The sequence below is a fragment of the Macaca mulatta genome, chromosome 7, assembly GCF_049350105.2.
Source record: "Macaca mulatta isolate MMU2019108-1 chromosome 7, T2T-MMU8v2.0, whole genome shotgun sequence".
In the NCBI taxonomy this organism is placed as follows: Eukaryota; Metazoa; Chordata; class Mammalia; order Primates; family Cercopithecidae; genus Macaca; species Macaca mulatta.
The window spans coordinates 143,238,053-143,252,838 of record NC_133412.1 but is presented as its reverse complement, the minus strand read 5'-3'; the positions used below and the strand labels follow the sequence as shown (position 1 = coordinate 143,252,838).

Genomic DNA, 14,786 nt, shown 5'->3' with positions numbered 1-14,786 from the left:
GCAATACCCATTTATTATCTTGTAGTTCTGTATCTCAGAAGTCCAGGCAGGCTTGACTGGGTTCTCTGTCTAAGGTCTCGCAAGGCTGAAACCAAGGTGTCGGCCAGGCTGGGATCTTATCTGGAGGCTCTGAGGAAATATACGCTTCCAAGCTCATTCAGGCCAACAGCAGAATCCCGTCTCTTGTGGCTTGAAGTCAGAGGTTCCCATTTCCTTGCTGGCTGTCATCCAGGGGCCTCTCTTTGCACCTAGAGGCTGCCTATGTTCCTGTTCACAAGACACCCTTCATCTTCAAACCAAAGCAGCATGTTGAATCTTCCTTGTGGCTCGCATCTTTCTGGCTTTCCCTTCTTCTTTAGCCAGAGAAAGTTCTTTGCTTTTAAGGGCTCATGTGATTCAATCAGGCCCGCCTGGATGATGTCCCTATTTTAAAGGTAACTGTGGTACCATGTAACATTTCAGGAGTGATACCTCAGCATGTTCACACATTCCAGGGATTAGGGCAGAACATCTTTAGGGGACCATTTTAGAAACTCTGCCTCCCCACTCACCCATAATCCTTTTAAAAGCCAAATCTTGAAGCCTTTTTTTCCCCCAAAGACTTTTTTGAATAAGCACATTTTTGCCTCACTTCATCAGACCCTTTGAGCAAACACTAGCATGTGGCAAAATAAGTTGTAAATCAATCAGAACTATTCTTTCCCACCATAATCTTTCTCAAACACATTGGGAGAATCTGACAGTGTTGGTGGTGTACCAGAGCAGACTCCTACCAGCTCACAAGAGCTGACTTAAATGTTTAGTAATTGTACACATTGGTTGTTAAACTATTAGTAGCTGCTAGATGCAAAATCTTTAGAGCCACACTATCTGAATTCAGATCCCAGCTCTGTCACTTATTTAGTTATAACCTTAAGCAAGTCTCTTAACTTTTCTGGTCCTCTGGTTCTTCATGTGTGGGAATGGGGATAAAAATAGCACCTACCTCATAGGTCATTATGAATATTAAATGAGATAATATGTGCAGAGAAAATAGCACCTGGCCTGGCCTCTACCTATGTCATAGGTTAGTTGTGAGGATTAAATTACTTAATATAAGCAAAATGCTTAGAGCTCTGCCTAGCACAAAATAAGCACTGCGTAAATATTAGTAAGTTAATTTGAAATGTGGTTTCTAGATCTCTCAACACCCTAGTCACCCTACTCTGGATGTACTCCAAAGTCCCTCTCAAGATGTAGTGTCTGAATTGACCTAATTAGTCTAGCGTTTGGCTGAAATGCTAGACTTTGACTCCAGCCCCTCATTCTTGACTGGCACTAGCATTCAAGCTGCTGCTCCTCTTTCCCTGGCTCTTTAATAGAGACAGAAAGACTTCTCCAAGGGATCTTTTGGTCATGGGCCAGCAGCATCCGCACAGGCTGGGCCCTTGTTAGAAAGGCAGGCTCTGGGCCCCACCCCAGATCTACCCAATCAGAATCCACACATTAACAGGATGCCCGGGTGATTCATGTGCACATTAAAGTTTGAGAAGCACAGCTTTCAGGGCCAGATGACACACTTATTTTAAAGAGAACACCAATTAGAGACCTTAAGCCTTCTCATGGAACAGGGGCCTTCCCCTCAGACCTTGGGAGAGGGGTCAGGGAAATGTCAGTGTTGGGCTGTTGGTGGCAGGCAGCGGTGGGGGGTTCAGTCCACGTTCAAAGAGCCAGAAACCTGGCAGGGGAATAGATGGGGCAGGGACACCCAACGGGGAAGATAAAGAAAACTACAAGAAGAACTCAGCACAGAGATGTGAGGCTTCTGAAAGCTCCCATGGAAAGGCTCGCAGCTCCTCACCTGCTCGGTCCAGCTGCCCCGGGTCAAGGCAGCTCTGTGAGCGTTAGCTGGCTTGGAGCAGCAAGGATACATTTAGAAGTGATGAAAGGGAACCCTTCTTGACAGGGTAAAGAGTCATTCAGTAGAAATCAGGCGGGAAGAGGTCACAGAGTCAGACGCCCAGCCTGTACTCAGAGATTATTTCTGGCATGGGAGGGCTGAAGGGTTAGCAGGCCACCTACTCAAGACACAATACAGAGGCAGATCCACTTATTACCTGCCTGTGCTGCTGGGATTTCAGTGCAGAAATTCTGTGCCTCCTCACTGTGGCTGCAGCTTGGGAATGATATCCAGAGCTTACCCACCCACATAAGAAATAAGCTGTAGGTGTAATAGGAGGACATAGGCTAAAATCCCAGCTCAGCTGCTTAATAGCTGTGCGACTGAGCAAGTTACTTAACCTCTTTGAGCATCTGTTTTCTCTTCTTTAAAATGGAAGTAATAATAATTGGCCAGGCCCAGTGGCTCACACCTATAATCCTAGCACTTTGGAAGGCCGAGGCCAGTGGATTGCTCGAGCCCAAGAGTTTGAGACCATCCTGGGAAACATGGTAATACCCCGTCTCTAGAAAAAATACAAAACTTTGCCAGGCATGGTGGCAGGTACCTGTAGTCCTAGCTACTCAGGAGGCTGAGGTGGGAAGATCATCTGAGCCCAGGAGGTTGAGGCTGTGGTGAGCCAGATTATGCCACTGCAGTGTAGCCTGGGAGACAGAGTGAAACTATGTCTCAAATATAAATAAATAAAATAAAATGTAAGTAATCATAATATCTATGTTAATACAGTAGAAGTAAGAATGAAATAAGAGGCTGGGCATGGTGACTTACATCTGTAATCCCAGCACTTTGGGAGGTCGAAGTGAGAGGACCACTTGAGCCCAGGAGTTCAAGACCAGCCTGGGCAACGTAGTGAGGTCCCATCTCTACCAATAATAATTTTTTAAAAATTAGCTGGGCATGGTGGCATGCACCTGTGGCCCCAGATACTCAAGCAGGAGGACACCCTAAGCACAGGAGGTCGAGGCTGCAGTGAGTCATGATCACACCACTGCACTCCGGCCTGGGTGACAGAGTGAGACCCTGTCTAAATAAATAAATAAATAAGAAGAATGAAATCAGAAAGTTCTTCTCATGGTTCTCTTTATGGTGAACACAATGTAAACATATGTATTATCTTAGAATTCTTCCTTCCTGCATAAAGAAGGCCTCCTCCAATGTATTAATCATCCATTCAACTAATAAATGCTGCTTACTCCCATTTTCACTCTAAAAGAACTCAATGGCTAAGGAGAACCCTTCCTCTTTGCAGTACCCTGAGGATCAGAGGCCTGATTTGAATGTCCTCAATGCAAAGGACTATTTTAAAAGGCCAGCCAGGCAGCCCAGACATGCATTTCCTAATCGTCTGCAGGTTGTTTGATAGAAGATCTCCCGGGAGCAGCTTTCCCCAGCAGCTCAGCCAGGTCTGTTCTGGGAACGCTGTGTGCTTTGGCACCTCCCTCTGCAGAAAGCTTGGAGGAGAGGCAGGTGCAGGTCCTGGAGCCTCTGACGGCATTACTGGCTCTAGGAGTAGCTGCTCAGGATAATCTCTCCCCAAGACCATTAAGTAACTGCCACTATGCTGGAAGAAGAACTGGAAATGGGGAGCCCCCCCAAAAATTGAAAACCCTCACTTGAACCAGTAAGTTATATCCTGGGTTGCTGTTGGAGAGATCTTCCTTGGAGTAGACAAATGTGGTATGTTAAGTAAACTGGGGGTCTAGGTTTCATGACACTGGGTCTGCAGCTTCTTTGTCACACTGAGAATCCTCAGACATTCCATGAAAGTAGCCTTCAAAATATTTTTGTGTCTAATGACATATTTTTACTGCAAAAAGATGAGTGGATTCATTTTATGAAGTCTCAGGTGTGTTAGAAATTCACCGTGAGTCACTCAGCAAGTCATGATTGAGGGCGTTCTATATGCCAGGCACTGTGCTGGGCACTGGGACTACTGTGGCAAGTCAGATAGACAAGAACTTGCTTGATCTTGGACGTAAGCAGAGTGGGGTCTGGTTAGTCACTGAACGGGAGACTGCCTGGAAATACTGGATGCTGCAGGCTTTTAAAAAAAGACAAGTTCTCTGTACTTGCAAAGCTTACATCCTAACTTAGTAACTAACTAACTTCAGGTTGTGTTGAGTGCCCGAAAGTGGTAGAGCTGGGAGTCCTCTAGATAAGGTAGCCATGGAAGGCCTCTCCGAAGAGGTGATGTTTACTCAGAGACCCAAAGGATCAGGATAAGCGCAGACCCTTATGAAGAGCATCCCAGGCAGAGGGAATAGCAAGGGGATTGCCCTTAGGTGGGAAAGGGCTTGATTTGAGGACTGGGAAGACCAATGTGTCTGGGGCACACAAGCAAGGGGAGGACGTTATGAATGAGGTCTGAGAGGTCAACAGTGACTGGATCATGCAAGCTTCCATAGGCCATGGTCAGGGTTCTGTATGTGCTACAATTATAGGATGCATGATAGGACCTGGGTTGCATTTTTATAGTTAACTCTGGCTATAACGTGGGGAAGGGATTGAATACAGAGGGCAAAGACAGGAAGAGGAAAATGTCTTAGGAGGCTATTGCAAAGTCCAAGGGAGAGGCGATGGTGTTTTTTTTTTTTTTTAGTGTTTGTTTTGTTTTGTTTTGAGAAGGAGTCTCACTCTGTCGCCTAGTCTGGAGTGCAGTGGCACAGTCTCGGCTCACTCAACCTCTACCTCCTGGGTTCAAGCAATTCTCCTGCCTCAGCCTCCCAAGTAGCTGGGATTACAGGCATGCGCCACCATGCCTGGCTAATTTTTGTATTTTTAGTAGAGACAGAGTTTCGCCATGTTGATCAGGCTGGTCTTGAGCTCCTGACCTCAAGCGATCTACCTGCCTTAGCCTCCCAAAGCATTGGGATTACAGGTGGGAGGCACTGCGCCCGGCCAGGAGATGGTGTTTTGATCTAGGTCTTAAAGGCAGAAGGAAGGGTGGTAGTAAATTAACTGTGCTGGGGAAGAGAGGGAGGCCTGAGGGCAAGGAAAGAATGAGGGGTGATTCCAGGTTTAGGGACTTGGCAATTTGTTAGATGATGGTGCCATTGACAGAAATGGGAAAAAACAAGTTTGGAAAGAAAACTCAAGATCTGGCTGGTGACTCGTATTATACTTAAAGCCTCCTTTGTGACTTGAGCAGAAGTGAGAACTTTCTCCAGTGTTCAGGAGCTGGAAGGGATTTTTCTAGCCTCCAGGCAAGGTAATACCATAAGTCCCAACAGTGATGCCCTTCCTGGGAATGATCTCAATGGGAGAATCCTATACCCTGCCTCCTCCATTCATTCCTTGCTCCGATGGTGGTTCCAGCTGGCTAACCTAAGCTACTCTTGCCACTAGTTAACACCTGTCCTCATTTCTCTTGTCCCCACATAAGATGTCAATGGCATCTCTTGTCCCTACCTAAGATGTCAATCAAAATAGCACAAGTCATGCTATGTCACAGGACATGTTGCCTGTCCAGCCCAGAGCTCATTGCTGATAGGGGCATGGGCTAGATTTTGAGATAATATGGGGGTTGCTTTCTGTTACCACGCTTAACATTCCAAACCCCTGTAATAGTCCATTTAGGATTTATCATACTGTTTTATCCAAACGTTTCATGACCTGATTTCTATTTCCAGCTTGAACCACCTCTTGGTTCACCAACTGTACTTATTGAGTTCCCCTAGTTTTCTGACTTAATGGCTGAAGATGATAAGCTTTCCTTACACATTACTCTCAAACCACCAAACTGGGATTGTTGTTACTCTTAGTGATAATGGTTGCTATTTGTGAAACTTTTAATAGGGAACACAAACCCTGTCCAGCAATTCATGTAAATTATTTCATTTAAGAACACCACAAAGTAGGTGCTATTATTCGACCTTACACATGAGACTTGAAGAACTTTAGAGCATTGCCCAAGGTCACCCAGCTAGTGAGGGGTGGAGGCGGGATTTGAATCCAGGTCATCTGTCTCCATTACCTGGAAGAAGGAAGGCCAAAGCATCATGGCCTTTCACAAGTCGAAGAGCCACACTTTCTATGGTGGCGAGCCACGTTTGTCCATGACTGGGGTGGGTGTGGCAAGTGATGAGGGTTTGGAGTCCGTGTGGTGGGGTGGCGGGGGCCAGGTGTCTTGGTAACTGCTGTTGCATTCACTTCAGGATCAAAGGACCAGATCTGATTCTGCAGGATCAACAGTGTGGACACTGGAGGCTCCGTAGATATCCAAAGGTCTAATGGTGACTTAGGGAAGCTCAGGAGGGCAGGGAGGTTGTCCCCGTTTAGAATGTAAAGATTCCTATTTTATAAAAATAGAATAAAAGGAGGTGCTGAAGGCCTCGGTCTCCTCCAACAAGGCCAGGTCACGGGGTAGCAGAGTCTGAAAGGGTGTGCAGACCCATGGCCACTGCCCAGGGCTCCTGCTCAGGCTTCCTCACTCCCACAACTGAGGGGAGACCCAGCTCCACACCCACCCACCTAGCAGTGTCTCACACCCACCAGGAGAGGTCTAAACATCTTCCCTGGGAACTGGTCCCAAAATGTCCCTGCAGTAAGCAACCATCTGGAGAGACCCAGGTCCACATCTGTTTTTAAAGCTCCAATAAATAAATAAACAAAGGAAGAAAGAAGGAAGAAGAAATGCAGAACAGGGTGATTAAAATTGGCATATATTTTCAAATGTTTATATTAACAAAATAATACCTTTTAACATGAAAAGCAATACAATTGTGCTAGGCACGAGATCGTCGTAGGACTGAGAAAGGAATCGTAATTCTGAGAGCCCTAGAGTTAATGTGATCCAGCCGGCACATCCCTGTGACTGCAGAAGCCTGTTTGGAGACAGTGTCAGCAGCTTTCGAGGCCCTCTGTGAATTGCCAGAATGTGTGACATGAGCCAAATCCACCACCGCCCCGCCCCACCAACCCTCCTGCCAGCTCCCCTGAGATAGTCACTGCCATACAGAAAAAGAGAAGTTCTACTATTTCTGGGCAAGATTTCCACAAACCAGTTTGTCCCTTTCTGCTCTTATGAAATAAACCATTTGGATCAATGTCAGCTGACTGTAAAAGTCAAAAAAATTTCCCTTGTCCCAAAAGCAAGGCGGATAAGGAAGCAAACATAAGAGGACCTTCATGGCCGAGCCTTTATGTGTATGTTATTTCATTGCTCTCACAACTGCCCTGGGATGCTGTAAGCGTGATTCATCCTGTTTATCAGTTAAATTATTTGTCCAAGATTACGCAGCATATCCAGGATTAGAACTCAGAGCCCTCGCCTGTGAAGCTTGAGCTCTTTCTTTTCAGTCTTCAAATATGATCACGCCATGAAGCAGCACAAAGCCCAGGAGGAGCCCGGTGAGGCTGGAGGGGTCCACGGGCAGCCACTCTCCTCCGTGCCCCTGTGGTGTTGGTTGAAACTTGGACCTTTCTGAATCTTTTAACTGTTTCCTTCTCTTCCTGTTTTTGTCTCCTGACTGACTTGTCCCACACTCTACTCCTTGCTTATGATACTTATTTTTCCATCCACAGCAAAACAATTCACATCAAGGTAATTGATGATGAGGCGTATGAGAAAAACAAGAATTACTTCATTGAGATGATGGGCCCCCGCATGGTGGATATGAGTTTTCAGAAAGGTGTAGTACCCTGTCCTCCACACTAACACTAACATTCTTTTCTCCTCTTCTGTTTCTTCCTCTCCAAACCATTTGTCTCCTCCTCCTCTTATCTTCCACTTCTCTGGTTCCTTTTCCTTTGTCTCCTCTCTTGCTCTTTCTTCTGCTCTCTTTTCACTCCTCCCTCTCCTCTGTCCTCTCTCTGCCCCCAGCTCTGTCCTAACACCTGCCAGCCTGACACATGGCATCCATACAAGGGATGCTCAAGACCAGTGGTAATTTTTCTGGGATGAGGAAATGAGTATGGGGAAAGAAAGAGTCAAAATGCTGGGAGTATCATGTGCAACTCTTGGCTTCTCCTGAATGGCTGGGTGTCTGCGGGGGAAAGGGGACCAGATAGCCCAGCACCAGGCAGAAGAGCAGCACTGACAAACAGGCTCTCAACACAGATTTCCACGGGGCAGTTATTCTCAGGGCTAAACTTACAATCCCAGGAAGTTGAGAATCAATGGATTTGGATTATAGTTCATTCCCCTCCCAAAAGCAGGCTTTAGGATAAGCACATCTTATCTGCCGTGTTGCTACTATTAAGACTTGTTTCTCCTCCTGACTTTGAGTAAGCTGAAAGTACAAGTTTGAGTTCCAGATCTAGGTCAAATACCCATTTGTCTTCCTCTGTGTTTCCTATTAAGAACACCCAGGTGTGGGGGTAGAGAGTTACAATAGTGGTGGAGATCATCCTGACCCAAATGGAAGCTTCCCCAAGAAGTCCAGGGGGCTTCTCAGAGCGGATGGAACCTTTGCCTTCCACTTCAATGACCCCATACATCCCATGGCCTCCAATAGGCAAGTCAGGAAGTCCTTTCCTGAACAGATCATACTGTGGAGCAGGGAGCTGCCAGTACTGAGGGCAATGTTCCTTCCCCTTCCAAGCCGTCCCTCATGCCCTCCACTCTATGCCTGTGGTCACAGAGCACCCCAATCCCATCCCACAGCAGAGTTCCTGCAGTGGAAAAACAGGCTCACACCTTGTAGACAGCCCTGGGGTCCCACATCTAGGGCCAACAGAAATATTCCCCAAAAATGCCTCTTGACAATCAATGAGCTTTGTCTTTTGTCCAATGAGCAAGGTATAAAAAGATGTCAAAAGAAGTACCCAAAGAGGAAATAAAAATGTACAGTCATGCATCACTTAACAATAAGGATACATTCTGAGGACCGTGTCCTTAAGCAATTTTGTCATTGTGGGCACATTATAGAGTGTACTTTCACAAACCTAGATGGTATAGCCTACGACACACCTGCACTATGTGGGCCTATTGCTCCTAGGCTACAAATCTGTACAGCATGTACCTGTACTAAATATTGCAGGCAACTGGAGCACAATGGTATTTGTGAATCTAAACATATCTAGACATAGAAAACGTACAGTAAAAATATGGTAGTATATAGCCTTATGGGACCACTATTGTAGATGTGGTCTGTCATTGAGTGAAACGTTTTTATGTGGCATGTGATTGTACTTGTAAAGTACACACTCCACAAATGCACAGCAAGTCCTGTGCCTTACAAACTCCCTCGGGTCAGTCTACTACATTATAAATGGCAAAGCCAAGCACATCCACAGAAGGTAGCAGGATCATCAAAGGATCTGAAGAGACATTTAGGTAAATGCTCTTTACCCTTTAGAGCATTTAGTTCTTAGGCCTCCCCTCCCCCAATCTCCCCCCTGCCCCAAAAAAGAAGAAAAAGAAAAACAAAGCAGAAAATTACAATTCTGGCTCGCTAGTAGGACCTGCTGGCCACCATTGTGATTCCATGAAGGACCAGAAGAAACCACATAGGAAGAACCAGGCCCAAAAGGCAACTTCTCCAATGACAAAGAGCCAGTCTTTGGAGGGGAGTGAATTTCAAGGAACCTTTTCTTCCCTGGGCGATTTGTTTTTAAAAGATGCTATGTTTTGTTGAGATACCCAGAGATGAACAGAAACTTCCATCACCTTGTGCCCCAGATCCATGATAATTCACATTGAGGAAACCAGTTTGGGGACACATCATCCCTAAGTGATAGAAGCCCAAAGGTGATTTAGAATTTGATGATTTACATCATTTTCTTCACATTTTCCCAGAAGTGCATCAGCTGTAAATAGTAAAGGATTCCTATGTCATATTGTGGTTAATACATATTTATTTTAGTTCCCACCACTGAAACCCTATGAGATAAAGAATGAGAAGATCACACAATTCTACCTCCCTTTCTTCTCTCTCTCTCTCTCTCTCTCTCTCTCTCTGTCTTCCTCTTCTCTTCCTCTCTCTGGTTTCCCTTCCTCATAAATACTTTCCTTTTAAAATTTTCTTTCTGAAACTCACAATGGAAGTGAGTATAGACACAAAGAAGGGACACAAACCCTGGGTTCTGCTGACATATTTCCTGTTGTGGGAAGACCCTGGGTCATTTCCAGTGGGTCAGTAGTTTACCTGTTGCCCAGAGAAATGCCACTGTTACCATGTGACACCCAGTGGAATGTGCTGCCCGACTCACTTCCTACTAACTGTTGGCAAGGTCTAAAATGACTGCACACCATTACCCGCCTTCTGCCTTCTCATCCCCTCCTGTCCTTCTGGCTCCCTTCCTTTGCCCACCTTTCCTTGCCTCCTGGCTCCCTGCCCCTCTCACCCATAAGAACAACTATGACCAAGGAGACAAGAAAAGCTAAGACCATTTATTACCTGAGAACAACACAATCCACCATGGTCCTGTCGAAAGCCACCATGGTGGGACTGGACTGCATGTGCCAGGAATGATGGGGAATGATTTTAAAGGCTGTGCTCCAGGTGACCAACCAATCTACCGACCCAGTCGACACACTCTCTCTCTTGTTGTCCCTACAGGAAAACCGTAAGGGTTAAAATAGTAGATGAGGAGGAATACGAAAGGCAAGAGAATTTCTTCATTGCCCTTGGTGAACCGAAATGGATGGAACGTGGAATATCAGGTGTGAGATTCTTTAAAAACAAAACAACAACAAAAAAATAAAAATTAAAAATTAAAACAAACTGAAAAACAACAAGAAGAAAGAAAAAGCAACTATATTTTTGTCTCCCTCCTTTTCTTCCCTTCTCCTCCTTTCTCTTTTTGACCAATGGATTTTTTTATTCTTTTCCCTCCTGTATTCTCGCTCTCACCCTGTTTCGGTATCATCTCTGCCTTCTTAGCCTTAGCTTATTCCAAATTCCTCCTTTCCCGCCTTCTGGGCAGCACTGCAGCCTCAACTCCTCATTACCCTAATGAGTTATTTCCCTGTTTTGCTACAATTTTACAATTATTCAATTGCCATGGGCTCCTGCACTCTCCCCCACTCCACCCCTACACTGTAATCTGTAAATGTGAAAATTCCTTGGTGGGTGCGGAGGAGAAGAAAAAGAAAGGAATGTGATGCGGTGCATGCCTGTTTCCCTCCCTGCCTTCCTCCCCTGCCCCCCTCCCCCACTCTTTAGCCTGGATTGAATGTGGGAGGGTCTGGGATGGGCGTTGGGGCTTGGGTTGCAATGATGCTTTGACAGTTTTCTGCTGCATTCCCCAACTTCCTTTGAATGCTTGGCAGGTTATTCACTTGTGGAGTGGCCCATAGGCCCCTCTGCCCTTCGAGGAGGTAAGTGTATTGTCTGACTGTTTCACAGTTGGGCAGACCGTGGCATGGGAAAGTGTACCAATTGTCAGAGGCCACGGCTTCTGAGAGCTCTCGGAGAGAGAGTTGACTTCTGAAGTAATCATGCAATCTGGAATCCTGAGCTATTCTTCCTCCTCAGGGCATCCCACCCGATCCCATTCAGTGTTTGTTTCTAGCCCAAGGTTAAGTACCTTATTCAGGCTACTTTGGGACAATGCAACCTCTAAAGCAGAAAATTGAAGGGAAGGAAGTAGTTCCAGGTATGAAAATTCCCGTAGCCAGGGGCCCCAGAAAAGGACTGACATTGGGTAGGCCTGGAGTGTTGACTTGTGGCTTTTCCAATAGAAGAGACTCTAAATGGTGCAGTTGGTGCTGATCTCTGAAAGACAGGTATTGGAAGGTTCACAGACGTCTGCCTTTGTTTGGCATCTGCAAGTGAACATATCGCCCAGATCCCAAGGTAGCCCTCACCCCACACTGGAGAAGTGGCCTCATCTCCTGCTTTCCTTAGGGCATGCGTCGAAGAATACCTGCCAGGGGCTCTTCCCTCAGGGGATGATTAAGTTGCAACCAGGGTAGATATAAGGAAGGATTTCTTCCCTTGAAGAAAATGATTGGAAGCCACTACTTTGAATGTGTTGGAGGCATAGATGTGGAAATAGGTTAGGGTGCTCCTGGGAAATAGCAAGAGGACATTCATACTCCCATTCAGAGATATGCTGCTGGGATATGCTGCTGGGAGCCTCCTAGAAAATGGAGCAGTGAAATCCACCTGTTTGTCAAAAAGGGGTGATCATACTGCAACTAGTTCATATTCATGTGACAAAGAGCAGCATAAAACTTTCCACACGAGGACAGATCTAAGAGATTCAGCAACAACATTCCCAAAGGATCCTCTACAGGCCTTTTCAGTGTGATCGGTCAGTTCTCATTGTCTGCTGGGGACTCTCCTGCAGAGCTGACCACTTCCGTGCCTGCACTGGTTTGGACATACCTGATGCTCTAGGGGCAGAACTCTTCTCCATTTTCCGTTGCTGGTTCTCTGCTTGGCCACTCAATAAAATGTTGCCCTCAGCCTGACTACCAAAGAGTGCTGGAAGAAAGAAATTATCTCTGGTTCCATTGTTTTCCACATTGTATTATTGCCCAACTTCCAGTTCCTGCCACCAATAATATTCTCAGAGGTTGCTTCAGCACCTGTCCTACCTCACTGCCACCTCCCTTGAGCATTTATTCCACATATTCATAATTGGTTGGAAGCAGCAGATACCCAAGGCCAATTGTAAGTCACTTTCATCACTTTCCACAGTCCAAGCTACTTAGATGCAAATGAAAGCAGCACAAAGGATTGTACAGCGTACAGGAAGGAAGGCAGTGGCCCCAGACAAGAGGAAGAGTTGGAAGTCCATATATGCCTTTATTCCACCAGTAAAGAGGGTCTTCTTTTATGCCTCCCTTAAAAACCTCTACCAACAGCAGGACAGAGAGTGACCCAAGGTAAGTCTTCAGGAGACCTAGATAAATGCAAATGTGTATGGCTAATCCCCATTTGAGGACATCTTCCTATTTTGCACTGGATTCTTTGTCCAGGGAAATGTCAGCAACACCCTGGTGGAGGGAGTAGGTGAGAAGACAAGGATTTCAGCAAGCTGCCTGCGTGATGTGCCTCCAGATCTCCCCAGTGACCAAGATGCCAAGATGAACCGTGCCAACAAGGAATGTGTCAATTTCCCAGCTGCCTGTTTTATTGTCTACATTTTCTAGGGAGTTAATTTCCAGTTTCTTCAGTCCTTCCCGTATTTTGACATTAGACCATAAGGTGAAAGGTCATAAAACCTGATTGTCTAGACTCAGAAGCAAATGGAAACCCATCCAAATTTCCAGAATTCCCCGCTGTTCTCAGAGTGAGAGACAGAACAGTGGAAATTGCTTTTCATTATCACTACTGTATGGGAGAGTCTGAAACATTCAGAGTGGCATAGTCTCTGCATGGTCAAAATGACAATTGCATTAAAAAATGAAAGACTGGTTTTGAAATAGGAGACTCTATTTTTGGCAAACAAAACAGACTTCGGAGTTGAGATCAAAAGCTCTGGATGAGCTGGGAGTTGGAAAAAAGGGAGACTAAATAGGAAACACAGTTGCTCTGGAGTCTAGAAGTGGAATTCTGAGAGCAACACTGAGCAACATAATCAAAACTGTTGGGCCTGGGCCTGGACATTGGAAGCCTTGGGGTGGAAAGGAAAGCACTGTCTCTCTCTCTCTCTCGAGAATGGGACCTGTTTGGTCCTCCTTATTCCACATCCATGGACTCATCTTGACAAGCTGCCCAGATGCTTCCTAATTACTCACCGTGCTACGCTCTTTCCAGCTTGTCCCTGGAGTGTCTGAGCAGGAATAAATGACTCTCACCTGACCTGGGAGATCAATACAGGGGAAAGTTCAGCTCCAGCTTCTCTCATGAGCAGCAGCAGGAAAAACACCCTCGAGGTATTGTGTCAGTCAAAGCTGGCCTACCCAGATCTCACTGACCTGTCTATAACTGCTAAGCAGAGAGTCTTGGATTCATGGAGACAATGACCAGAGAATGATGGAATTCCAGACGACTGCAGGCTTTCTCACTACTCTAGGGATGGGCCAGATGTTCGGTGGCATGTATGAGTGAAAAACAGGGCATCAGGGACCTTTCTGGAAGAGCTGCCTTTGTCTGGCCCACCTGTGTTCATTTGTGTGCTGGGATCTCTGATCTCCCCTGGAACTTGGGGGCCAGGAGGAGCTCTTCCATGCAAACTCCTGGAAGGAGCAGAATAAACAAGCTCTTGCTTATCTATCTATCTATCTATCTATCTATCTATCTATCTATCTATCTATCTGTCTGTCTGTCTATCTATCTATCTATCCATCCATCCATCTGCCTATATATATTTATCTATCTCAATGTAGTGAGGAAAATCATTGATCCATTAACCTTTGGAATTCTACATGGGAGATACCTAAAAAAGTGAACTGCCTTGTTTATGTATCATGCAGACTCTGGATCCACATATGTCTTAGTGGCTGTGAATATAGGATGATTGATCACAGGCCTGAGTTGCATTCCTGCAGATTCTTAGGAAAAAAAAAAATTCACAGACATGTCCCCCCTGGTTCCCCCACAACACACACTCCTTCCTCAGCAATCTCTATCAGTCACCAACCACACCACGAATATGTGGCAAGTTCTTCCCAGACCTTTATCTGAGAGCCAAGGAGTGAGGGGCTGTACTAAGATACCATAGAAATGAAAATGTGGTGTGTCACAAGAGTTTCCTTAATTCTTAGATCTTAAACTCTAAGAGGGTTCAGCATAAGTACAAATTCAAGGACTAGAGACAACCTGTATTGGGTGTGTCTTTAACTCAGTTTCCCAATCCACATAGGGACCTGGCATTTGTCATCTCCCATCTATGTATAGCTGTTGGTATGACTGTTTCTCTGTTCCCGAATACCTGGACTCTGATTTAGCCTATCCTTTCGGAAACAGAAAGATCACCCAACCAGAGATGCAGCACCATGAGATCTATGGAA

General features: G+C 45.7%; 1 protein-coding gene across 19 annotated transcripts in view; it reads left to right on the top strand.

Annotated features, from left to right (window-relative positions):
* SLC8A3 (solute carrier family 8 member A3) overlaps positions 1-14,786 on the top strand; it is a 141,452-nt gene that overhangs the window by 113,899 nt on the left and 12,767 nt on the right. For 12 of the 19 annotated variants that reach the window (XM_077941317.1, XM_077941309.1, XM_077941313.1 and 9 more), the window contains one exon: positions 10,441-10,544. In XM_077941317.1, coding sequence (XP_077797443.1) covers positions 10,441-10,544 — 104 coding nt within the window. Of the gene's footprint in view, positions 1-7,462; positions 7,570-10,440; positions 10,545-14,786 lie in introns of all 19 variants that reach the window. The other 7 variants (XM_077941305.1, XM_077941308.1, XM_077941312.1 and 4 more) reach the window with 2 other exon arrangements.